The sequence below is a fragment of the Macrobrachium rosenbergii genome, chromosome 4, assembly GCF_040412425.1.
Source record: "Macrobrachium rosenbergii isolate ZJJX-2024 chromosome 4, ASM4041242v1, whole genome shotgun sequence".
NCBI lineage: Eukaryota > Metazoa > Arthropoda > Malacostraca > Decapoda > Palaemonidae > Macrobrachium > Macrobrachium rosenbergii.
The window spans coordinates 43,708,720-43,736,598 of record NC_089744.1 but is presented as its reverse complement, the minus strand read 5'-3'; the positions used below and the strand labels follow the sequence as shown (position 1 = coordinate 43,736,598).

General features: G+C 36.5%; 1 protein-coding gene across 6 annotated transcripts in view; it reads right to left on the bottom strand.

Moving 5' to 3' along the window:
• Positions 1 to 27,879, bottom strand: part of LOC136833678 (leucine-rich repeat and immunoglobulin-like domain-containing nogo receptor-interacting protein 1) — a 414,041-nt gene that overhangs the window by 63,380 nt on the left and 322,782 nt on the right. For all 6 annotated transcript variants that reach the window (XM_067095882.1, XM_067095889.1, XM_067095867.1 and 3 more), the window contains 2 exons: positions 9,652 to 9,870; positions 4,984 to 5,081 (listed from right to left, as the gene is read on the bottom strand). In XM_067095882.1, the coding sequence (XP_066951983.1) occupies positions 4,984 to 5,081; positions 9,652 to 9,870 (317 nt within the window). The remainder of the gene's footprint in view (positions 1 to 4,983; positions 5,082 to 9,651; positions 9,871 to 27,879) is intronic.

Below are 27,879 nucleotides of genomic sequence, written 5' to 3'. Positions count from 1 at the left end.
CAAATATAACTGACACCTCAATGACAACAATGATTTGGAATGTTATGAAAAGGGGTGAGGGACATTTAGTCTGAAAAGTAGTTCCTATGGAAACAGCAGGGTGAAGAATACACAGAAAGACCAGAAAATCACAGGGAAAGGACATCGACGAAGAACAGACCAGACGGGATTATGTGTCTAACCATGTAACGGGGAAATATGAAGTACAAACGTTAACGATATATAAAATATCTAATATATTTTATATATTATATATATATCGTTGACGTTTGTACTTCATATTTCCCAAATGTGTGTGTGTGTGTGTGCATATATATATATATATATATATATATATATATATATATATATATATATATATATATATATATATATATATATATATATATATATATATATATATATATATGTACATGTATTTATGTGTATGTGCTGGATATTGTTGACCTTGTCTTCACTACTTTAAACTGATCCTCACAAGAAAGGTACCTGAAATGGACATTTTAATATATCATATATATATATATATATATATATATATATATATATATATATATATATATATATATTATACCGTATATAAATATATTATATATATACTATACAAAATATATACATACATACAGCATATGTAATGTGTATATATTAAAATGTCCATTTCAGGTACCTTTCTTGTGAGGAACAGTTTAAAGTAGTGAAGACAAGGTCAATAATATCCAACACATACACATAAATATATGTAAATATATACACACACACACACACACACACACACACACACATATATATATATATATATATATATATATATATATATATATATATATATATATATATATATATATATATATATATATATATATATATATATTGAGCTTATCAATGACCATGAGTTGCATCGAATTGTCTTCATGGATGCACTAAAACTTGAATAAAAAAATGTATACTGTATGTTTATATATATATATATATAATATATATATACATATATATTATATATATATACATATATATATTATATATATATATATATATATATATATATATATATATATATATATATATATATATAATATTACATATACACACACACAAACTCGTCTTTTCCGTAAGCCATTTCTACTGGTCATGGTCATGGGCATGCAGCGCCCATTATTTTAGGGCAACACTTCTGGGCCCAGGATGACAACCTGAGGATCCAACTTCAAGTACATCAGCATTTTGCGGCTGCGCATGACAAGAAACCTCCTCTCAGTGATTTTATTAGACATAAATTCTTTACCAAGAGGCTAGCTGCGGGAGGCTTGTGGTCTACATTGAGTGTCTGAATATCTCTAAACTGTGTTCCCCATCCAGCTGGAAAAAAATTCCACTGTAATCTCTCAGCACTCACCAGAGGTGAGGTGCCTATCTTGTAAAGCTTCAAGAAGCAAATCTTGAAGTGCAAAATTTTCTTCATTGTTGATTACTTCTTTTATTTGGGTTTTATTTTAAGCTTCGAGTTTTGGGGTGTATATTGAGGTGTAGTTCCATTCTTGATCTAATTTAACCCTAATAATAGTCAAGAGTTAAAGGCTGAAACAGCTGTCGGCAAAAGAGAATTAAATGGAATAGGAGCAATGAATTTTATATTTTCCTTCATAGCTTTAGCCTTGAAGGTACGAAGAGATTCAACAAATTAGAGAAGTTACCTTTAAATAGCAGATGCCACATGTATAAAAGTATCAAAAGGGATATATATATATATATATATATATATATATATATATATATATATATATATATATATATATATATATATATATATATATATATATATATATATATATATATATATATATATATAATACAGAGGGCTGAAGGGGAAGAAACATGTGGGTTTACTCAAGAGATAATTAATAAGGAGCCAGTGTGTAGGATGTTGAGAATGAATGGTATAGGAAATAAGATGCTGAGACCAGTTAAAGATTTTTTGATGGAAGTGAAACGTGTTAGAACATGTAAGAAGAAGCGCAACTGGCTTGGTGTGAAAACGGTTACTACAGCGTGTTATTTCTTCAAGGCTGTTCAAAATCTTAATGAGTGGAGAGAATGACATCTGATATACGTAAAAAGTTGTGGGATAAGAAAACGAGTCTTGAATGGGTGGGGTAGGGCTGAAGCTTACAGACGATACAGTGCTGAGTAAGGAAAGTAAGGAGTAACCGCGCAAACCAGCATGAGTTTGAAAATGTTTTCAAGAACAGATAGCTGAAGGTAAATGCGAGCAAGAGGGAAAAAAATGAGGGTAAGTAGAAACTAAGAAAATGGGGCAATGAATTTCTAATGGGCGCCCGAGGAATTGGGACCCAGACCTGATTGGGTGAGAAGGGAGGTTACAGGTAAGTAGAAAGTTGTGAAAGACAAAGGCACAGGGAAGACGTGGTTGGTGGAGTTTCTCAGAGGACCTTAGTGTCATGTTCTGTTGGAGGCGATGATGATAGTGATGATGATGACCTTGAGCATTTATTAAGTGTTCCCGCCAGACTCTACCAAAGGTCACGATAGGACTCTCAGTCTGTATCTTAACTTCTTTCACCACCGGATCAGTAAACTAATTATTGTTTATAATCCTCTCATATGTCTGATAAATACCTTAATTACCAATCTATTTTCTCCATTCACCAGTGACCGGGGTGAGGTGGTATAAAAAATGTATGATTTTCATCTTTTAAATTTGTATTTACACGCCCTTAAATTCATAAAACACTTAAATTACAACAGTGAGACATTTGTGGACTCACACACACACAAACATCAAAGGCTCATCAGTCCACTGAAGCTCTTGCGCCTTCTGCATATCAAGGTCATCCTTCTCCAGTACCTCTTTCACACCATCTATCCAACCCTGTCATCATCTACTTGTTCCTCCTAACACTTCTGAATTATACGATTTAAAGTAACCTACTGACACCCATTCTTTCCACATGGTTGAATCATCTCAAAATACCGTATTTTGCTCCATCCTTTTACTTAAACTAACATTATACCACTTCTACTGCATATCTCAATGTTTCCCATCCTGGCCATTCTTCTTAAACCTCATACACTACTCAAACAGTTCATCTTCCCAGCTTCAGTCCTTTTTCTTTCATTTGCATTCAACAGCCACACTATACTTCCATAAAGAGAAGTGGGCTCAACAATCCTCCATTTATTTCCACCTTTGCTTCCTTAGGCAATTCAAGTTTCTTCCAAGTCGTCTGCTCATACCCTGCTCCCTTTTATTCTTTATCTTACCTCATACCTCATCCTACCATCATCCACTGTCTTCACTGCACATGCATTTAGGAATCAACGGTTTCTATTCTTCCAGTGCCTCTATAATTACCACATAAGTCAGGACACCTTTATTTGGCAACTTTGCTATGACTTCCAATTCCCAATGATCAGGCATTGTTTCCTCACTCCATATTCTGCAGAACAGTTTAGTTAGCATACGAGGTGTCATTTCAGGTTCAGCTCAAATAATCTCTGCAGTGATTCCATCCAAAGCTGGGTTTTCCAGATCTGGGTTCTTTATTACTGATTCCACCTTAAAAACTATGTGTTCATTTAAAAGTACATTCAAGGTCTTATTCAGCTTCTGGCATATCAGTCAAATTATCTCCCCTCACATCTCTCATCATAACCCTGCATAAATACTTCCGCCCAACTTTGTCTTATTTCTTCTTCTGTCATTACTGACCCATCCCTCCCGACAAGTATTTTCCTCTTTTTCTTTTCACCCGTGAATACTTAATTAACAATTCTGTGGGCTACCCTAATGCCAATGGCTCCCAATGAATACAAACCATCAGACTATTTGTACATGCATTCTTTTATTTCTTCTTGATCTAAGTTTAAATTCACTACCTAGATTTGAGTACTTTCCGTTCTCCATCTCTTCCCTGAAATTCGTCTACATGTACCTTTTGCTTTGGTCTATCCTCTCTCGCACCCCTGATCCCATTCTATATCCAAGGTTTCTGTCCTTTCACCCAGTATCCCAGTACTTCATATCCAGCTGTCTGATATACTGTCTCGATGCCAGACCAGTCGTCATACGCTGTCTGCCTCTCCTCCGATATGGTTCTAGAACTACAGTAGAACCCTATTTCGACATTCAAACACAAAAAACTCCCGCTGTTCAACTTTTAAAACGTTTTACTGTGTTAAATCTAAGTACTCTGTCAGCTCTTTTGTTGGTTCTTTTAAACTGAACTTTACCGTAGCAAATACAAGTTGCTAATTACTACAAACATCTGCTCCTCTGTGGCTTCTGCCTTCTGATATGTATTAATATTCTTTTCTCTAGAGATCGGTGGCTATGTGAAACGCTCTGGAGTAATTTGTAAAGTCAACGCATCCATGCAGTCTGGTTCCCCGTGGCTCCCAAACTGATTTATATTACAGGCATTCCTGATCATGGCGGATTTCAGAATCTTCCTTTCCTCTACAGTTGCCCTTGAAAAATATGACCCGAGTCTCTCGTATGTAGGAAAATCTCCGAACTCTGATCAATATCTTTGGGAAACTGACCTAACGCTCTCAGTGACATTAATGGGATTCTATTAAGGTTATTGCACGTTAGCTTCCTGTCCCAATATACATTAATTAGCAAACGGCCGGTGGTTTCTCAATAGAGAAAAAGAACGAGTTATCATGCTTGAGAATTTCAATAACCAACACGACGTACGAAGGGACTGCTGAGCGAACTGTCCTTCGTGGAAGCAATGGTATATGTTAGAACACAAATGCGAGAAAATAACATGAGTGTTACGGTATACGGATTGAAAAGTTAGTTAGCTAATATAGATCACATTTAGATCAAAAGATTAACCAACTAATAATTCACATCCATCTATCAACACTAACCTCCTCACTAAATTATCTCAACCTTTAAATATCTGCATAAGGAAGACGTAACCCCAGCCATTTTTTAATCCTATCTGTCATACTTACGACTGGATGTTTGAGATTTTGTTGTTGCACAGGTTGATTTGACTGACGTTTTCCAGCCCTGCAAAAGCGAACTGAGGCAGCTCCGTAAGGGGATTGTTCTGGGGACGGAAAAAGTTTTGTGAATAGGAATCTTCGAGTTACGGGAGATTACACTGATTCAAGATTGTGTCAGTCTGGTGTAAACAGCATTTAGTCACAATGAGGTTCAATACCCAGCAGTGTATATATATATATATATATATATATATATATATATATATATATATATATATATATATATATATATATATATATATATATATATATCACATATATATACACACATGCACACATATATATATATATATATATAATATATACACACACACATATATATATATATATATATATATATATATATATATATATATATATATATATATATATATATATATATATATATATATATATATAATATATATATATATAAACTACAATATTATAAAGAAATCGGTGAAATGCACTTGAGATAATGAAGAACCACATAACATAGAGCTGACTTTACTATAAATGACCCCATTCGCTTAAAACCCGAAGTGGAAACTTAGGGCAACGATGTTCTTTAAGAGCACACTACATGTAATACATAAGGAGAGGGTCTTATTCTGAAAGTTCCAAATGTCATCCAGGTGAGTGAAAGCAATAATGCAACGTAAAAGACACTTACAAAGCTCTCTCTTGACAACACAAAAGATTCATGTATAATTAATCGAATGTAAATCAAGTAATAAATTATATTATCAACCTGGAAAACTATTGGAAACGATATTGGAACCGCATGAAAAAGTATAAAATATGCACAGCATTAGAATGTCATTATTTTCGATCTCGTTAGTGAAAACACCCATGCTTTTAGAAAATACTCAAAGAAGCATGTGTCTTAAGATAAAGAAAAAAAAACAATCCTCAGTTGTGTAACTGTACAAATACGTTTATTTCAAAAAGTGAATCTATAAAGACATTTTTCGGGAATCTGTGCGATTCTCCTTTTCAGTTGCACAGTTAGATAACTGTGGATGTTTTCTCCAAATATGCCATTATTTGGACAGGCGTTAAAAAGCTGGTTTAAGCTGACATATAGGAAGGTAACAAAAATGAGTCCGGCTTCACGAAAAAATGTCTTTATAACAATAATAATATAAACATCATGTATAAAACTGATTTAATTTGTTCTGGAAAGGTGGAAATTACAGGTTGTAAGCATTCGTTTTGGTATTATCTACATTAAGTAAAATCTTTCATTATCCAGATACTGTCATTTCCAGTAGCTGATAATGGTTCTTTAGAACGGAGGAAAAAGCACGGTTATGGAATTGAAAGCAGACAAAGGTTCAAACAGAAATGGTTATAGAGATGCTATCTAATGCTCGCCAATAAAGGTTATGAAATCAAAGTTTAATAAAAAAAAATAAAAGAATATTAAAATCTAGATTAAGGAAACAAATATTATGAAAGCAGAGGGCATGCGAAAGCATACTAAAATGCTTCAAAGAAGAAAAGATATTATTGTTGAGGAAGTATATCTTGTGAAAACATGAAATAATTTTTTTTTTTAATTTAGATCGAACCAATTTAAAAATAAGTAATGAAAATAATTGCTAAGGAATTGAAAACTTCGCGAGTAAACTCAAGGAACGCAAAATAAAAAAAAATAAATAAAAAGCAGGAACATGAGAATTTAAAACAATTTCAGCTGATGGTGCCAAGGATACCAGCATTAGAATAAATGCGCCATGCTACTTCCTTTGTCCATCACTTAACGTCATCTAACCCGGTAAGTGTTATACAACCCAATAACGTTTATGACATTTGCATGACATTCGGGGCAATATAAGACGGGCCCAGCACCTTAACTGCTCCACCGACTGAGTCAGAATAGTCAATTAGATGAGCTGGAGCATATCATTCAGCTCCACGAAACAAGTCCATCGCTTCCACATTGGTTGAAAAGTAATTACCATGATAAGATGCCTTTTTCCTTTAATGAAAGACTAACTTGAAAATGTTGAAATTCATCAGTTAATGCTATGAACATCAAAGAGCAGTATGTCCTCCGGATTGTTGGTGTCTGTTCTTTTCACGGCATCTTTACGTGTACTTATCCTTTTAGAGTTGTCAAACTTATGTCGAACGTCTCCGTAATAATGACGATTATAGTTTTCGTACAATGGAAACCTCTCCCTTGGCTTTTCACTTACTAAAGTATGAATAAAAAACTTTCTTCTTCTCCTTCTAAAAATCACTAAGCAGCACTGAAGTTGCCTCGTGATGTGATAATACCTGTACTTGTCATCTCAAGATCCCGGAATAATGACAACTCTAGAAATGCTAAATGAGAATAAGATAACTTAGTCCCTGATTTGATTACTACACCTGTAGCTGAATAATTTCTGTGGTTCTTCATCGATCTTCTGTTCACTGGGTATTTCTTACTGGATATGAATGCTCTGGTATATCATATAGCTCTATCTGACAGATTTATTAATTTGATAGGAACATAAAATCTTCTAACTCTAGGTTAAGATTTTCATCCGAAATAACAACTTTCATAATCAACTACAAAAAATAGATATGTGCACAACTTTCGGATAAAAGTGAAGGCCTCCACATGAAATTCTCGATCCTCAATCAAATTATAACCATTCAAAACCAAATGAATATTCAATAGGGGAAAAATACACCTGACACACAAATATATAATAATAATAATAATAATAATAATAATAATAATAATAATAATAATAATCTCATGTAATTTTCTATATTTTACTGTAATTACATTGTGTAGACTAAAATACTGACACTCATATGCAAAAATATATTTTGCTTCAACGAAAACGAGAATTTCTGTCTCCTTCAATAGCTTAATCAACATCACTAAGTAACCATCTCTAGAAATTCAAGACAAGCCTTAATTATTGGAGAGAGACGTCTGACAGACAAAAAAAAAAAAAAAAAAAAAAAAAAAAACGCACTGCTATGCACAGGCTAACGCCAGTACGCTAATTTCATATTAGAGAGAGAGAGAGAGAGAGAGAGAGAGAGAGAGAGAGAGAGAGAGAGAGAGAGAGAGAGAGAGTTAAACATTTGGAGGGCAACATTAATTGCGAGTACTTTTAACTTGACTGAAAGAAGTGGTTGGATGGAGGGGATGGCAGGCGTGGGTGCACTGCCCACCACATCCGTCCTCCCCATAGCCTGAGAAGGTCACCAGGAGGTCCTAATAACAAGTCATCTTTCGATGACGCAGCAGTTGCATGTCACTCAAGTGTGCTGCAGATCTCATGCGACCACATCCAAATACTGTTATTCCATCTGGCCCATCCACTCGAAAAAGACAGTTCCATCAAGGAACCAAGAAGCTAGAACTGTGATTTGGCAATTATTTGTCTTTTTTTCTGGTCAATACCGTTTTCTCTTTTATATTTCAACCATAGTAAATTATACTTGCGACGACGGGAATAAAACGTCTATAATTTACTGAATAAAAAACTATACATAACCACACGAGTTACTTTGTTTTACCTTGGATCTTTCACCTCGTGATTAACTCAAGTAAACATCAGATTTAAATAAGTGGAACTGAATAAAATTCTAATATATAGAAACTATCAAGATGAACGATAGGAACAGGCAAAGCTGCAAACCGACACTTGTGAAACTAAAATCGTTTACACTTTTGTTGCTAATATTTATTATTATTATTATTATTATTATTATTATTATTATTATTATTATTATTATTATTATTATTTTTATGTACATAAATTTTCACAGATAGAATGCACATATGAGTAAAAAAAAGCGAGAAAAAAGAGGAGTAAAGATATATATCAATGAGATTAGCAAATAAATGACCGCAAACAAATACGCAAAATATAATAACACAAAACAGATTGAGAAGTGAATTAGTCCTCAGATAATATTCAATATTTTTCAAAATTTGCCTCAGAGGACTTTTTCTTTTAACGTCTCAGAGAAAGTGAACATAATTAAGGTCTAACTACAATTTCCTTATAAATGTTCATAAAGAATGGGTATAATTCATTTGAAGCGGACGCAGGTAAAGAGGTTCGACCCACTCTTAGTTCAAGAAGTCTAATACACCCAGGGTTAGATTACCAGTGCATATTCTTTCATTGATAAAACCGCAATTTCACAAATACGATATAATTTCTCTGATAACTATGTTTAAATCTCTCTTGATCAAACAATAAACCCCTTAAAGCTGACGTTAAGCGATATAACTGGATGCAAAAGCAAAATCAAGTAGAGTAAAAAGTTTTCCGCTAAAAACACAGTATATTCCAATGATATATATAGAAAACGCTAAGTGTAACTCAAGTATGTTTCCATATAGTGAAGAACCTTCTGAATTTCACTAAGAGCCACTCTGTACATCCTAATCAAAATACCGAAAACTCCTAAATATTACAGTTTGTGTCCATAATGTGATACAAAGTAAGCAAACACAATTTATTTAATAGCAAATTCAACAGAGAGAGAGAGAGAGAGAGAGAGAGAGCAGTCGTCCAGCTGTACTAAACAACGAGTTTACCATCGTTTAAAGGAAGAGGAAAGAAAAAAAAGAAAAGTGGAATCCAAAAAGGAAGCAGAGAAGCCGCGTACCTGGATGAAGATTTTTTTCAGGTGTCCGAGTCCCCTGAAAGCGAAGGGTTTGATGATCCTGATCTGGTTATCGTTGAGAGAAATATCGCGGAGTTTTCTCCACTCGCGGAACATGTCGGTGGTGAGGGAAGACAGGTTGTTCCGGTCGAAGCTCAGCTCCTCCACCGTGTCGGGCAGATTCAGGGGAAGGTCTGCCAGGCCGCCCCCGTTGCAGATCACCTGAAGCAGCAAGGGGTTGGCGCATTTTAGGATACACATTCGTCAAATTATCACGCAGTACTTAGTATATACGATAACAAGCAAATTTTCAGAAAATTAAACGAATAAAGAAGTGTAGTTAGAGATGCAAACAAAGAAGGAATTCCGTTTTGTGACAATAATGTGATCAATTATTTTGCAAATCAAACCAACGGTATTATAGATTAATATACTTAGAGGTTGTGCGACAGGTAACGTTACCCCAGCTGATCATTATTCTTTTGAATATGGCGCTGCAACATATAAAACATATGATAGTTTACCCTAGAAGTTTTACACACAAATAAAAATGAACAACTGTGAAAGGTAATCTCAAAAACAGAAAATATTTGATTTAAAAGTGACCTCTCTACACGGCCAAATTTTTCCTCTGATGAGCATTTGACATTCAGACATAGTAATCGTTATTGGAAACACACAACACGACAAAGTGAAGAGTTATGAGAGGCTGACGACTTACACAGCCAAGCATTAAATGAACTGTATTTCTTCTTTCTCCAAGTCAGTTGTAATTTGGAATCATTTTAAGAAGTGCGGAAAAGGTCCTTCTTCACCGACAAAGTTTATTATGACTTCAGTGCTTCTAACATTATACTGTCAGTTCAAAGCTTTATTTAGTGGACCAAAATTTAATTGCATACACACATCTAATCTGCAAGTGGAACCTCCGTAATTTCCATTATGTCTTTAATTCTTACTTTATCCTGCCACCTGACTCCCGATGTTCTGTTGGTTTTTTCTCAAGTTAAAATCTTTTAGTTGAGGTTTCACTGTCATACCATGATTCACAGATGCTTAGTAATGCAGATCGTACTAAACTTATGCATAAACTTACTTTCGTATGCAATTACATTCTATTTGATTTTTAAGTCTTTCTCAGCTTTTCCACGTCTTGGCTTTCCTCTTTTAGTCTTTCACTAAATTCCATCTCACGAGAACCTTTACTGGAAATCAATGGTCCTTAATATCTGGAAGACACGGCCTCATTAATCTTTTCTTCCCACTGTGCATACTCTGTCCTCATTACTTCTATCTTCCCATGACTATCCTTAACTCATCGTACAAGATACAAGATGCATTCTGTGAAGCAAACTGAGTATGTCTTGTACTGTTATTCTCACCGAAACAGCATCATCTGTCAACTTTCTTACTCCCAACTCAACCTGCTCGTCCGTGTCCAGTTATTTTTTCATTGTAACATATATTAAGAAGGCAAACAGCACAGGTGACATAAGATTTCCCAGTAGTATTGCATAATCTACTGCAAATAAATTTACAACAATCTGTCAATATTGATTCTGCATCTGCTTCGTTCAGGAATACTGTGAAATAGTTTAACGTATTTAATACTTTTGGCCCGTGGACTTTGTCAATTGTGTTCTCATAATCAACATAACCATTCGAAGGGGATTTCTAAATTCTGCAAGCTCCTGCGCGATGTCTCAATGCAAACTTTGCATCTGGGCAACTTCTGCACTTACTAAAGCCAGCTTGTTCAATTCTTCCTAACACTTTATCAGTTCATCTCTCCAACCTACTGAGAATGAACATATTGAAAGCTGTATTTTCAATACTGCCGACGTTAGGGACAATGCCTCTATAATTACCATATTTAGTTAAGTCAGCTTTCTTCGGTGTTTTTGCCGCGGTTCCCAAATAGATACATACATTCAAACGCGCGCACACACACACACACACACACACACATATATATGTTATATATTTGTGTATGAATGAATGAATGAATGTATGTATGTATGTATGCATGTATCTAACTGGGAACCGCGGCAAAGACACCGAAGAAAGCTGACCTAACTAAATATGGTAATTATAGAGGCATTGCCCCTAACGTCGGCGGTAATGAAAATACAGCTTTCAATATGTTCATTCTCAGTAGGTAGGAGAGATGAACTGATAAAGTGTTAAGAAGAATTGAACAAGCTGGCTTTAGTACGTGCAGAAGCTGCTCAGATGCAAAGTTTGCTCAGATGCAAATGTATGTATGTATTGTATGTATGTATGTATGTATGTATGTATGTATGTATGTATGTATATATATATATATATATATATATATATATATATATATATATATATATATATATATATATATATATATATATATATATATATATATATATATATACATAAGATGATGGGGTTTAGATATAACAACAACTCACTGTCAGGAACAGATATACTTATATGAGCATCACAGCAATTGCAGCTTGGTTGCTTTACAAGAATTTCTTTTCATTCAAGGCCTAAGTGTGCAGGGACCCAACTAATTTCAACATCTATCCCGCATTCATGTAATTTGTGGAATGAAAACTTAATTTGTTGAACAAAGGGATTCTTTGGACAATAATTCTGGAGAATTAAAAGCATTTCAGTGGTGAAATGCTTTTAATACTCTTGACTCCTTAACCATATTGAAGACAATTCTGCATTGATGGTAAAGGAAACTGGCTAATTTCGTTAGATGATACTGCAGCAAATCCGACACCAGTGGAAGATTTGGCTCCGCCTGTTTGGATAGGGCAATGCGAATTTTTGAATAGATATCGCACCTACTTTATACATAATACAAGGACGGGGAAATTCTAATGCTGGAGAAAGTGTTGTTTATATCTATCGACTCAAATATTCTCCTAGTTCTCAACGGAAATGAAAGTGGACGATTGCTAAAAAAAAAAGGGGGGGGGGCCTCTTTCATGGAAAAGCACTCCAGTTGTTGGGTAACTTAAATGAATCTTTTTTATTGCACATCTCGTTACCAAGTCACGGTGAAAGAGAGGAGTTCCGTTACTTGTACTTTTAATAACATTTCTTTGATTTTTGCATGTATGATATATTACAAAAACAAAGCATGATACAAATATTACAAAGCCGTGGCTTCTCTAGGCAATCGGAAAAGTATGAGGTTTTCTTTCTTTCAAAATCTCCTTTTCATCTCTTTAGGTTTTTTTGGCAGGATGCAGTACAGTATGCTACAGTACACACTGAAGTTGTTATTTTTTGCCGCAAAATACTTCTCAGTCAGCACTGATTCCTGTGGTTTAAAACTCGACCATGTTTTTCAGATATCTTCCCTCCATAGCCTTCTAACAAGAAGGACAGTGTGTAAGAATGGTAAACGCAAAGAGCAATTGTGTTTCGGGCAGGTGGCAAGCGCACAGGTAGGCTAAGTTAGTGTGTGAGTAGGCGTCTCTTTGCCTGACGCTTAGTTCAGTAATATGAATTATTGCTGAAAATCCACAAATGAGGCTGAATGAATAATAAAAATGAATGATACAAACCCTTTTTCCTCATAATTCTATAACTCCCTTTGCAGTACCACAGGCAACTTAATACAATTTTCAAAATAAACTTTCGAAGTACACACAACATTGTGCCCTACACGTCTTATACAAGTCCAAACAAAAGGACTGTTAATTATCTTCCTAATTCTTTGGAGCATTCCAATCCTTTTCTACACAACTGCCATCAAAGAAATGGATCTCATTACCAATTTCATTGCATTTTGGTGCCTCACAATCCTGAGTGATGCTATAACGCCAACTGGTCATACAAAAAAATCACAATACTTGAATATGTCATCTTCCTATCTTCAGCTCTCGTCGGCCACAACCATTAAACTTACCCGAGTAATGTCTATTACTATTTTTGTTTTGACATCGTTTCAATTCAGTAAGTCTTTCCTCTGGGTTCAGCGCTTCTTCAAATGCTGAACACTGAATTCCCCTTTTTTATAGTTATCACGATATCGTACATAACATTTGTTTAACTCCCTTGGTTCGTGTGATTTCATTTCAACCAAAACAAACCTTTCCCTTTCAATATAGGTAAAACAAAAGATAGGTAATCATCAGGCCTCTTTAAGAAACTGTTCTTTAACTTGGTGTCTTTCCCACCATGAAAAGTTAAGTCACGGAATCCTCAAAACAAAACCAAAGCACTGTCACCCTCTTCCAGACACCTAAGCAGCTCCCCAAACCATAGGTCACTCTGTCTGACATTCCATCACCTACCTCGTCAGTCTCGCTTTGACAAATTTTAGATTTCTTCCTTTAAACCTATCCGTGATGAAGCACGCCAACGGCGACCTTTGATGTTGTGACACCAACTGCATAAACCAATTAGACATTACTAATTATTTTTTTCTGTTTACATAATACATAGCGCCCGCAAACTAATACCAAACACAATGTGATGATCACATCGTACGTTCACAGTCAGAGCAGTGCAAAGACCGTGTCTACATACGTCCTATAAAAAAAATGCGAATACTGTCGGCTTAACCAGAGCGAGAGGGCTGGCACGGTTTATAATTACAGTTGTAAATATAGGTGGCCTTTTTTCCGGTTCCACCCCACCGAAGGCGCTCTGAGAGGCCGCAAATTCATTCCTCCTGTACACCATCATGCAGAGACGTTCTGGGAGTTATAGGACTTATTCCATATCTAATGTCTAATCCACACTGTTATAACATCCAGATAATAAGAAAGTTCAATATAAATAACTTTTCTGGCCTGAGACAATGTACACGAAGGTACTGACGCATGTAATCGCTGCAGAATCCAAGCAGGTGTTATTAACACGTTAGCTTGAAATGACCTAAACCATACGCACACGCGCATTCACTTACTCTTTCACGTATATACCGACACACACACACACACAGTAGAGAGAGAGAGAGAGAGAGAGAGAGAGAGAATCCCCTGAGTAATAATCTGAATGAGGCAAGACAACCCAAATGGAGAACCCCTGCTTCAGATCCATAAGAATCGCCAATATAATCGTCCGCACAAAGTGACGACGCGACGGTGCCGTTCAGTTTGATGACTCAAGTTATGAATTTCAGTGCAAAACTGGCTGCGTTCAATTCCGGATTTCGTCGACAGGAAACTACTGCGTTCAATCTAGAATTGCGTGGCTTACTTTCAACATGGCCATCGAGAACGGCGTCATCAGGCAGCTCAGCTAAGTGGAGGAAGGCGCTGGCAACGCTGATCCGGTGATACTCCTAAACTCATATGCTGCTTTTTAATTGGTGTATAAATCTCGTGACAGTGTTATGGTAGCCATTAGTACACTTAATTGTCCAAATATCAAAAAAGAGAGGACCAAGGGTGGTGTATGACGTCCACTATGGCTACCGTACGCTTGAGTATAGTTAACAATAAAAGGGCGCTTCATGGACACACTGCATATCAAATCTTCTCTCGAAAAGAACAAATATCAGGGATGGCCATTGAGAAAAATATAGTGGGATGATATTACGAAAATAAAAGACACCGTACCATTCAAACAGATGCTAGTCTTCATTTAACCTGGCGTTACCAACTTTTGCGCGGGGATCACCCCGGTATGCATTCGCTGACAATTGGTATAAAAGGCTTCGAGTAAACTGTAATATCAGAGAACATAAAAATAAACGAAATAGAATATACCTTGTGAAAAAGACACGCAACACATGGCAAAGGAGGAAATTTCATCCTACGGAAAAAAAATTGGCTTTCCAGACAATGATTGGGTCTGCACATTTTTTTTTCGGAAGACAGGAACATTATCATATATAGAACAATAATAACACTCGGCGATACAGTATAACCACAAGGAAAAGGATTTCAAGAATCACTCGCAATGAGTTTTACGAGATCTCAATGTAGATCATCACTGGAGAACTATCCCGGAGAGAATGCGGAATGTCTCAATGCTCTCTCTTATAAATGGTGGTTCTTATTTCTGTAATCTACTCACTCAACTTGACAAGAAATTAGTTTTTTTATGATGAATATATAACGTACGGACGAGTAACAAACTGTGTAGGGGCAATCATACTTGGTATGCATGAGATGGAAGCAGTGACATTGGTAATACAAGCCAAACAATTCTTAGGGTTGCCTGTACTGTTTCTTCTGACACTGCAACAACTTATGACTCAGAATGCACTTGAAGAATTCTATTCAGCTTTTAAGACCACGCTATTTTCAGAGAGAGAGAGAGAGAGAGAGAGAGAGAGAGAGAGAGAGAGAGAGAGAGAGAGTACTGCATATGTGTAAAGAATACATTTAGTACCAAGTTTTGTGAACTACGATTCTTCATATTAATAAGTATAACAGAATTGTATAGATGACCATTATTAAAATAATATATTGCTTAATTCTATACGACATGATTATTTGCAAATAGTTGCTATGGCAGTTATATCTGTTTCAATAAATCGTAAAGGATCTTTCGCTTTGTGTACTTAATAAAAATCAATTACACCCGGTAACACTGAAGTTTGACTTTGCTGTCAAACTCTGAAGTCAGCAGTTACTGTACAGATTAAAACTTGCAGAAGGTCTAGCAGCACAAACGGGCACACAAGTGTGTGTGTGGGTATATAAAAAAAAAAAAAATAAATAAATAATATATATATATATATATATATATATATATATATATATATATATAATCATAATCAAAATTGAACCTAGTTATCTCTTGTGTATTCGAACACTGATGACCCTTAACGATTTAAAAGCCAAGAATCTCTAGCGTAAAGCGTTCTGTGTTACCGTAAGAACCGACTCCCACGGAAGTCGTGATCTGAATCTGGCAACATTGTGTGTGTGAGAGAGAGAGAGAGAGAGAGAGAGAGAGAGAGAGAGAATCCGAACAATATTGTGGATGAGTTGAGGGTGAAGTGGCCGTAGTGTAATGAAGACGCGTTATTACTGCCGCAGACTTGTTATTAGTAACTATTATGAGGTAGGCTACTGCCCAACCCACGCTCCTCTTCCCCACCCTCATCTTTTCAGCTGACCCACAGCAATATGTTCTCTCCTTTCCTTCATTCAATCTTCCCTATCGTTGCATTAATAAATTTAGGTTTAGGTCTAGCCTTTTTATGGAAAATGAATAAGACAGCTTTTTAACAATGTCTGCCTTGGTCATTCATGTCAACCATTTTGTCGATAACATATCTACTTCACCAATGGTTAATCCATTTAATGCTGTAGTTGTTAATCTGGCACTTGCTCATCTGAATAATCTACTAGTTCATCACTGGATGGGTTGGTATCGTTCTCGGATAGCAGCTAGCACTCTGGTGGCCCCGAGTTCGATTCTCCGACCGGCCAATGAAGAATTAGAGAAATTTATTTCTGGTGATAGAAATTCATTTCTCGTTATAATGTGGTTCGGATTCCACAATAAGTTGTAGGTTGGTATCGTTCTCGGCTAGCACTCTGGTGGCCCCGAGTTCGATTCTCCGACCGGCCAATGAAGAATTAGAGAAATTTATTTCTGGTGATAAAAATTCATTTCTCGTCATAATGTGGTTTGGATTCCACAATAAGCTGTAGGTCCCGTTGCTAGGTAACCAGTTGGTTCTTAGCCACGTAAAATAAATCTAATCCTTCGGGCCAGCCCTAGGAGAGCTGTTAATCAGCTCAGTGGTCTGGTTAAACTAAGGTATACTTTTTGAATAAGCTACTGCTCCAGTAGTTGATTTGCTTTTAGCTCCACTAGTTAATATGTCTACTACTCCCTTGGACAGCCTGTATAGTGCACTACTGGTTAACTTGTCTATTGCTTCTCTATTCAATCTCTGTACTGCCCAATTGCTTAAAGTCTTTACTGATCCATAAATTACTGATCTACTACCGCACTGCTTACTGCTCATATGCCGACACTTCAATATAGTCTCATCTCAATAAGTCGAAAGTGATTTCCCGTTCTACATATGGTAAGCACTTGTGAGTATCATTAAGATGAGTCGTGTGGCCGATGAAGATGATGTAGGTAAACAATAGACATCACGTATGCAGTTTCAGAAAATGACTTCATAATTTATACAACGCTTCCTTATATAATATCGAGTAACTGAAAAATCGGATGTACAACTGTATAGACACACATTCTCTATACTCACACACACACACACACACTATATATATATATATATATATATATATATATATATATATATATATATATATATATATATATATATATATATATATATATATATATATATATATATATATATATATATATATATATATATATTATTACAACCTTACAGGGGGTGTTGTGAGTACTGAGCCTTGAAGTAATAATTTATCTTTACAAGAAAATCCCTCATAAGCCCATACACTATGGAGATGCAAAAAATAACAAAGAAATGTAGGTCACCAAGTGAAAATGAGTTTCTTAACAGTAATCTATTATTTACAATCACAACATGGAAAAAATTACCAAGGAAACTGGACGCTTTCACTGAAGTAAGTAAGTTGGGAATTTCCACAACATTGAGTGAACTGGATTGTATTACGATTATGAATACCAGCCATAAGCAAGTAGACCTGTAAGCCAATTAGGCAATAATTCTATCAGCCTCAGTAGGGTGCAAATTTACATGCAGTCAGGAACACAGACACATGGCTGTGGTGGTAACGGCATCGATCACACTTCTGGAATGACATGATTCCAGGTAAGAATAACACTGAGCTGATACGCTCTCTACAATTGAATAAATGCAAGAGTTGGAGGGGGATCTTTTACTCTACTCACTTGCTAGCAAGAGGTGAGTACTATGTTATACACTGTCAAAGAATTACACATGGGATGTAGATACACTGTTTAAGTTGATGAGACAAGAAATTACTTGAGCAATGAAATGTGAGAGAGAGAGAGAGAGAGAGAGAGAGAGATAACAACATGAGTCAAAGAAAAAAATACTGGCCAACCAATTTCCCTTCTGGGGCACATTACCTTTGTTGCTTCCTGGTTTTGTATTCACACACACACAAACACACACAACCTTACGTCGATGTGATCCAAGTTAGTGGCGACATCTGGGAACTGGTACTTCTGTCCAGCATGAAAAAGTGTGAGTTCCAAAATCACCCCAGTTCTGGGGTTGTCGGGCAGAGATGAACAGTTCTGACCATCTCCTAGACTGATCTGCCATAAGGCTTGGTTCTTTTTGTAAGACCAGTAGGACCATGTCTGACCGATCTCCTTGGGAAGACCTCGCCATCTTTGCCTCCAGTGCTCTGGCGTAATTTCATATGCAATCGCTACGGCCTTCCTGACCTCTTCAAGGTTTTCCTTGTTGCCATTTTCTAAAGAATTGAAGGTGTCCTGACCCTTTCCAGTCATGTGTTTTGCAAGAATCATGGCCTAATCAGTTTCAGTCGGATTGTACTCCGAGAAGTGTTTTTCCACCTGATCTAGCCATGCTTCTGGCTCTGCTTCATTCCGCTTCAGCATGAGGTGACTGATACTGGAGATAATGGAAGGCACAGAGACAGGGGGAGGAATTTCGGCTCAGTGTTGAGCGAGTGCCATGGCACTGTCCTGCTTGGTTTTCTCTATCTCGGCTTCCTTTTCCTTCAAGGCTAGTTCCATCTCTCTTAAGGTTAGTTCATGCTGTCGCTGTTTCTCTTTTTCTTATTCTAAGGCTAGTTCATGCTGTTGCTGCTTCTCGCTTTCTTGTTCTAAGGCTAGTTCATGCTGTCACTGCTTCTCTGCCTCCTTCTCCTTCTCTTCTTGCTTCAGCTGTTACAGCTGCAATTCATACTCTCTTTCTTCTCTGGTTTTCTTGACGGCAGCTACTCGATCTTGAACCCGCTGGAGCAGCTGTTCTCCCTTTAATGACATACTCTTCCCTACCTCTATGAAAGTTTTGTCTCCTCAGCAGACATGTTTGTTAATGCTTAAAGCAGGGTCTGATCTTCCCCAAAAAATGTTAAAATCTTAAGCTGGCCACACCTACAATGGTGTGGAATGGGAGAGCCCCCCAAAAAACAAGGTGGGACTGGCACTAAATGTGCACTATGGTTCCGAAGAACAGAGATATGACACACTAGAAGATTTACCTGCAGATTTGACCGAGTTCCAAAGAACTGAATAATCAAAGGCACAAAAACGTGCAGATTGGTTTCTTATTGGTTCACAAAGAACTGTTTGGCTGAGCTTACATGTGGCGATCAATAGTCAAGCCAATCATGCAGAGGCTGAATGCTTGAAGCAATGAATTAGTAACACAGTGGACAAAGGCACTTATGTACTTTTGTGTATAAAAACACAGAAATGTTTAACTTGTCCATGGACACAGTGGTAACAGGAGTAGAGATGTGGTTCATTTAAAACAGATTAATTAAATAAACATGTAGTGCAACAATGGCACACTAATGAGCAGTGTGGAACACACAAAAGATACAAAATTAGCACAATAAGTGCATTGATAAGCACGGGTTACAAATGGGTTTGTAAAGTTCCCAGTTGGGTATATATATATATATATATATATATATATATATATATATATATATATATATATATATATATATATATATATATAAGACTGGGAAATACCAGTAAAATACTGCCTAGTACATTAAATTGGTTTGCTTCATTTCTAGCAAAATTTCACTTATCCAAGGCGTAATGGAAATCAACACATTGCAGTGACAGGGCATTAGTTACATTTGCTTATCCAAAGCACAGCAGAGGTCAACACTTGCGGGGACAGTGGCTTTTAAATGACTCCATTATTATAAAGGCAAAGGTTGTATAATTAAATCAACTCATGCACCAATGTTAATTATCATGTTCCCTACAACTGTTATGATCTTTCTCTCTGTTGTATGTTTTTAGTCTCTCACTTCTTAACTTGATTTCCTCTAGATGTGTCCTCGATGTATCATTACCACTGTGATGTGATAATTCTTCTAGTTTAATTATCTTTAAGTATTGATATCTCTCAGGAAGGCATATAGAGACAAGATCTGTAATTTCTTCTCTTTAATTAGTACTTAGTGTTATGAAGATCAGTACAAAATTAACAGGTTACAGTGGTATAAAACAAAATCACTCTGGAGTAATTAACTTGACTCAGTCTATATGGGGAACACGGAAGTGAGGGGAGACGTACTCTCCCTTAAAGGACACAGTCTTAATCTGCTCTCTCCTGTTGATCTCCTGACTGTTGAACCTCTGGAATTCTTGTTATCTGCAATCTCCACCTCCTAGTCCTATTGGATGGATTTATCAGCAAGGCCTCCCCTTCAAATAGCTGATTGGAAGGACTGTAGTGGGTGTGATTCAAATCTAACCTTAGAGGACTTGATTGGAGGTGATCTTAGGAGGGTGTGTGAAAGACCCCCCCTAGTATGTTTGATTGACGGGTGTAGAAGTACATCACTTTGTCCAGCCCCCAATTTCCTGGAATTTCCATGAAAACGCCTCCTGTGAAGGCGGGGTTATAGGGTCGGCTGCTCTAAGCTTTTTTGGCTGTGCTGACTCATGATTTGGTTAACTTAATCGCGAGGCCACTATTTCCCACTTTTATGATCGTTTTTATGGCTTTAACGCAATGTACTTGCTCACTGTTCATGCAAAGTCCTGCCCCGATCAGCGTATTTGAATTCACGATAATAACCACAGCTTTTAAGAGTTATCACTGTTCTCTCTGCCTCCCTCTTTATTCCTTACGTCTCTCTCCCTCTCTCTCTTTCTCTCCCTTTACTTTTTCTCTTTTCTATAGTTCTCTCTCTCTCTTTTCTATCTAATTTCCCTATATACTCTACACAATAATGGGTAACAAGGAATACTTAAGGAGAAAAAAAAACTCTCTCGAATGAAATAAAAAGTGTAGCTTAAGAATGTGTAATAAAAGATAATCGCAGAGCTAATAAAATGATATAGTTCCCTCTTACATTACAATGAATGATAATGGCAGTGATCAATTGCTTTTTAAGAGGAGGAGGTACGTTTATTTTTAAATGAAAAATGACTATGGTTTTAAGTAACAATAATGAAGGGACTGGTAAGATTTATAAGATGATCTCCCTACAGTGATACCAAACTTGTGTCAACGTTAAATGGAAACTTATGTATTGGCTTCCGAGGACAGTGTAAAGCGTTTGATAGTGATTTTTTAAATGGCCACCTTGGTTTGAGAGGTGTGTTCTGCCAGACAGCTTTTAGCGAGGGCAAATGGCTGTCCTCTGTTGTTATGATGTGGTGGTGAGTGGTGTGAACGAAATCTACTGGACTCGTTACACATACAAAAATGTAAGGTTGCACACACAAAAGCAATAAAATCTTTCTTATTTATGAGAAATACTTGTACTTGTAATGATCTACTTTGTTGCAAGAAAAGTTTAAGCATATATTGGGTAAATGATATAACAAATAACACAGCGACTAAGCTAGCTAAGAATTGTGAGAGTGAGCGAAACTTTTCTGGTGAATGAAATCAACTGGCGAGCACAGTGGACATTGTATAGCAGACAGAGCTGGCTAGCCCGACAGGGGAGCGAGTTGTCAATCGTGGTAGTCCTACGCCTTATGGATGAAATAAAATTCCACCGATCTATCAAAAAGAAAATTGTACACTTTTCTCTCGAAGGACATGCAGTGAGCTCACCTAGCTAATGGTTAACACTACTACCTGACAGCTAGCGAATTTCATACACGTTGCCAACATGCAAATGGCAAGAACCCTAACTTGCTACTCTCTCCCTGACTAAGTGTTGCCCTCCTAACAACTTGTAGGATCTTGAGTGGCACCAAGTTCAAAACACTCTCCACTGTGATTCACTTTTGCTCTCACTGGTTTGAATTTATTTCCTAATCACATATCAAAATACACCATGCATCTGATTGCTAATTTCCTTTCTACCCATAAAAATGTGAATAGCACCTTTTAACACTGGTTCTGAAACCACGTTACTTTCCATGCTGGTTCCAAATAGCCTGTCTGAGGAAATTTCAACGTTGCAGGTTCGTATCAATTGCTAAGACTGGGGAGGTGATTACTTTATGATATTTCTAATCCTATTAATTAGCAACGTGCTAGCAAGTTTTGCCACAGGTACGGGCTTACGGGGGAGAGTTGTGAGTGCTTTTGGTCTTGAAGTAATAATTTATCCTTAAAAAAATCCCTCATAAGCACATTAACTAAAGAGATACAAAAAATTAAAAAGGAATGGTAGGTCGCCAAGTGAAAATGGGTTTCTTAACAGTAATTTATTATTTACAATCACAACCTGGAAGAAATTACCAAGGAAACTGGACACTTTCATTGAAGTAAGTAAGTTGGGAATGTACACAACAGCAATGATTGAGTGAATTGGATAATGCATTAATTATGAATACTGGCCACATGCAAGTAGACCTGTAAGCCAATTAGGCAATAATTCTATCAGCCTCAGTAGGGTGCAAATTTACATGCAGTCAGGAACACAGACACATGGCTATGGTGGTAATGGCATCGATCACACTTCTGGAATGAAACGATTTCAGGTAAGAATAACACTGAGCTGGTACTCTCTCTACAGTTGAATAAATGCAAGAATTGGAGGGAGATCCTTTACTCTACTCACCTGCTAGCAAGAGGTGAGAATTATGTTATACACTGTCAAGGAATTACACATGGGATGTAGATACACTGCTTAAGTTGACGAGACAAGAAATTACTTGAGCAATGACAAGAGTCAAAGAAAAAGATTCTGGCCAACCAAAATCCCTTCTGGGGCACATTACCTTTGTTGCTTCCTGGTTTTGTATTCACACACCCCCTTATCCCTTATGTCGATGTAATCCAAGTTAGTGGCGGGGATTGGTACTTCTGTCCAGCGTGAAAAAGTGTGAGTTCCAAAATCACCCTGGTTCTGGGGTTGTCAGGCAGAGATGAACAGTTCTGACCGTCTCCTAGACTGATCTGTCTTGAAGTAACTTGATGGCGTTACCTCTGTGTTTGTGAGGTCTGGGTTGTTGTTGGAGGCATCACTTTAGGTTACACATGGGACGTTTACTGGGAACAGAAGAGGTTCGGCCAGCATAAAGGTCGAAAACTCAGTGGGTGGGTGGTAAATAAAATTTTGGGATTAAGACTGGGGACAGCTCTCTACCTCCGCAAGTGTTTCTCCCTGAGACTCATAAAGACCCCTCCCTTGAAAAGATGAGACACTGGTCTAACTCTCTTATCACTTATAGTTCTATACGGATTCCTCTTTACCCTACTGTCTGGTATTTCCGCCATAAGGGCTTAATAGTTAGCGATTCAGCAGCGATATTCATGAAATATACATATACACACACACACACACACACACACACACATATATATATATATATATATATATATATATATATATATATATATATATATATATACACAGTATATATAATGTACTTGATACAAGCCATGAAGCCAGGTGAAGGGCTCTATAGCCGATCCTTCTGAGTAGATGTATAAAGTGGCTAACTGTATGGAAGTTTTACAGCACAGAGGGTTCACAACGATTTAGCAATTAAAATTCGTACACGCTGTACAAAATACACGATAGCACTTGACACACGGTCGGTTCCTTTTACACATTTCCTGTAGGCTCAGCCGAGAGGAAGAGAGAGAATGGATTCATTTTTCAAAGGCAGTTAAAGATAACAGTTATCGAAGTACTGTGAACACCAATCTCTAACATAAATTTGGAGACAGCTCGTACCACTGGAAGGTATTTCAGAGCCGAAACGATACGACCTGAGCTGCCCTCCTCACTCGTTCCTTGGTTAGGCTTAAACCACACAGCATTTTAATGCGCGGTACAATGTTGTTAAGTTATACCTAAATCTCACGATACGCAACCAATAAATTTCATCATATATTTAAGAATTTCATATGGATATACTTGTATTTTTGATGACCTATAAACGATCATCAACAATTTTACTCTTCCAGTCTGCAAAATGGACTGCGAATCACAGCTTTAATCACTCGTCATCAGCAGCCTTTCTTAAACTAATCCCACAAAATTACATTGTGAAGAAAACTAGATCCACGAATGGAAATGAAACCTCAGCTTATAACCATTCGAATACCGGTACTGGAAAGCAATCTGATAAAGACCGGTGTTTGTCTAGGATCGAATTTTCTTCACAGGTTGCCATTAATGAATGATTGGGAAAATAAACGAAGACAAAAATTCGCTGTGATCATGGCAACCTAAATCTGTTGAGCACACACTGTGTAAATTGTCTTATGTGCTCTTTATTTTTTATAATCCTGTGAATGACAATCAATATAATAATGTTTGCCCGTTGATGGAGAAATGTGCAACAGTTAAGGACAGATCTGTTTGGTTCCGGGGCGAGACTTTGAAACTAAAGAGGGGAAAAAGCCGCAAAAGGGACAAATGGCGACGGTTCAAAGACTAAAGCCGTATGGGAAGAATGTACAATAATAAAGAACCGTAACAATTACTTGGTAAGAAAGCCTGAGAATCAGCAATTGATATGAATAAATTATGCAGTCTTTTGGTGGTTTAACTGGTAATGTAAAGGAAAAAATGCTCATTGCTTGTTTTAGTGATCAAGAACTGGCTGATTTTTTTTCATCCCACTTTTTAAAATAAAAACTTGAGACCATAATTTTCCCTTTTGTCGACACGTCCAATCAGATTAGTACTGACATCAATGCATGACTATCGAAACTTAAAGGTATAAATAAATAACGATTATCTTAATAGAATTATTAAAAGGGCAACGGCCCACACTGAAATTCATGCGATGTCAATATCTGAAATTGTTGGAGTGGAAAACTTCTCATGCCTTACTGATATAACGGCGGAAGATATAAATGTCATTATTTCAGAGTGCAAATACATATATCTGAGAAAATGGCTGTTATTAAAACAGTTTTGAAAGGTGCGCTTTATTATCAAAACTTAAGTTCAAATAGACCAGTTTGAATTTATCAATTATTCCTAAAATAATAGAACACATGATTCCAAAATAATTAATTAATTACCTGTAAGGAGTAAATGCTTTGCCAGACAATCAGTCGGCTTCTAGACAATCATCTTCCACAGACTGCTGTATGCTCTGTTCTCAGTGATCTCTCAGAAGTGAGGGATGGAGGCAAATGTGGTATCTGGGTCTTACTCGACCTTAATGCGAATTTTGATACAGTTGTGCAACACTTCCAAATGATTTACAGTCCATTGGAATCACTGATGAAGTCTCAGAACATTTAAAAGATTACCTGCTTGGCAGAAAGTACTGTGCACAGACTTGAAAATCATATTCATTTTACGAAACACTGAGAAGAGGAAATGTGTAAGATTCAAGCCTATTTCGTATGTATACGACTCGATTGTGTATCGACACGAGGTATACCTCAAGTTCAAGGGCTCTTAGGATGACGCCCAGTTTTTTTCTCCATAAACGACATCGGGGATACAAACGAGAACCTCAACGATGTTCTTACCAGTGTACAGGAATGGATGACATTTATGCAATTACAACTAAATGGAACGAAAACTGAATAATGTTGTAAGGATTACTGACCAGCATCTCAGACATGTTTCCTTTGTTATAAAATATGTTGATGAGTTTTCTATTTATAATTTTGGGATTAATTGCATCATCATTAAAGTAGACTAATGACGCTCTATCAATCATAATCTACCCAAAATACAACTTTGGAAGTTACAAAACATTAAATAGAACTGCACCTTGGGATAGGATTTACGCTGTTTCGAGTTGCATTGGCTCTCTATCAAAACTAGAATGAAGTTTAGAATATGTTTAATGGTTCCTCAAGTTATCAAGACGATGTCCAAAATATTTGAAAGGCTTGCCTCATATAATACAGCCAACAGAAGGAGCCAACACAAGACTACCTACAGATGTTTTCAAGTTATTCGAGCCCAGACGCACTTCGAGTGTTCTTTGAGCGCCTTCAAATTTGCAGCCCCAAGACTACATAATAAGCTGCCACTTGTTATCATGGCGACAGAAAATTTCTACTCCACCAAGGAAAAATGGAAGACTTTCTTATTTTCTGGGTGTTACGACATTGTAGATTTGACATTAATATGGAATACGTCGAGTGACTCTTTGAATGTCTCTGTTCTTGAGTGTGTGTGTGTGTGTGTGTGTGTGTGTGTGTGTGTGTGTGTGTGTGTGTGTGTGTGTGTGTGTGTAAGGCAACTGAAATTTCGTGTTCTTACAGAAAGTTTCTGGTGGAGCAAACTGTAAATTGTAAATGTTTTCCACCTTTATTTAACGGTGAAAAACGAATGACAAAGTTGACTAAAGATGAATGTTAGATCGCGATCATTTAAAAAGAATGAAATTGTATTAATGCAAAATACGGTGGATTTCACTGCAGTTCCTATATGTTGAAATTCCAGTGCAGGGAAGTATAACCAATAATAGTCTTACAGTTCCCGTTAAAATGGGTGGAAAAAACTTATGCCCGATTGTACGTGTAAAAACTCTTTTATATGGGGTTTAAGTGTGAACAGGCTACACAAAAGACAAAAACTATGCCTAATTATACGTGTGAAACCTTATGTACAAAAAGCATACGCCTTTATATGGGTTCTATGTGAGAATAGGCTACACACATGCAATCACATATCCTTGAGAGTGGTGATTTAAGCCATCCAATAACCGGGGAAAAAACTGTGCGTAAATATGAGCGTTAACTACATTTCGCGTTATGAACTCGTTCGGGGGAACAATTTATACCCTCTAAATTACACGCCACCTTCAGCAATACGCGTTAGGGAAACATCATAATTCACGCCGACTGCAAACAATAATATCCCTTAATTATCATAAGAACTGTCCATAATTTTAAAGGATTCCATCTTTTAATACAAACATAACGGGCTCAGTAACAACTAGAATACTATAAATAATAAGGCTCATAAATAAATGAACAACCGCAGCGCTTTTTCTATGAACTGAAACGCGAAATCTATATATCACACACACTTACAAATATATACAGTATACATTATATATATATACATATATATATATATATATATATATATATATATATATATATATATATATATATATATATATATATATATATATATATATATATATATATAGAAATCATCAACACACAATCACGTGTGGAACAGAAATAAATTTCTGACTCACGTCGGG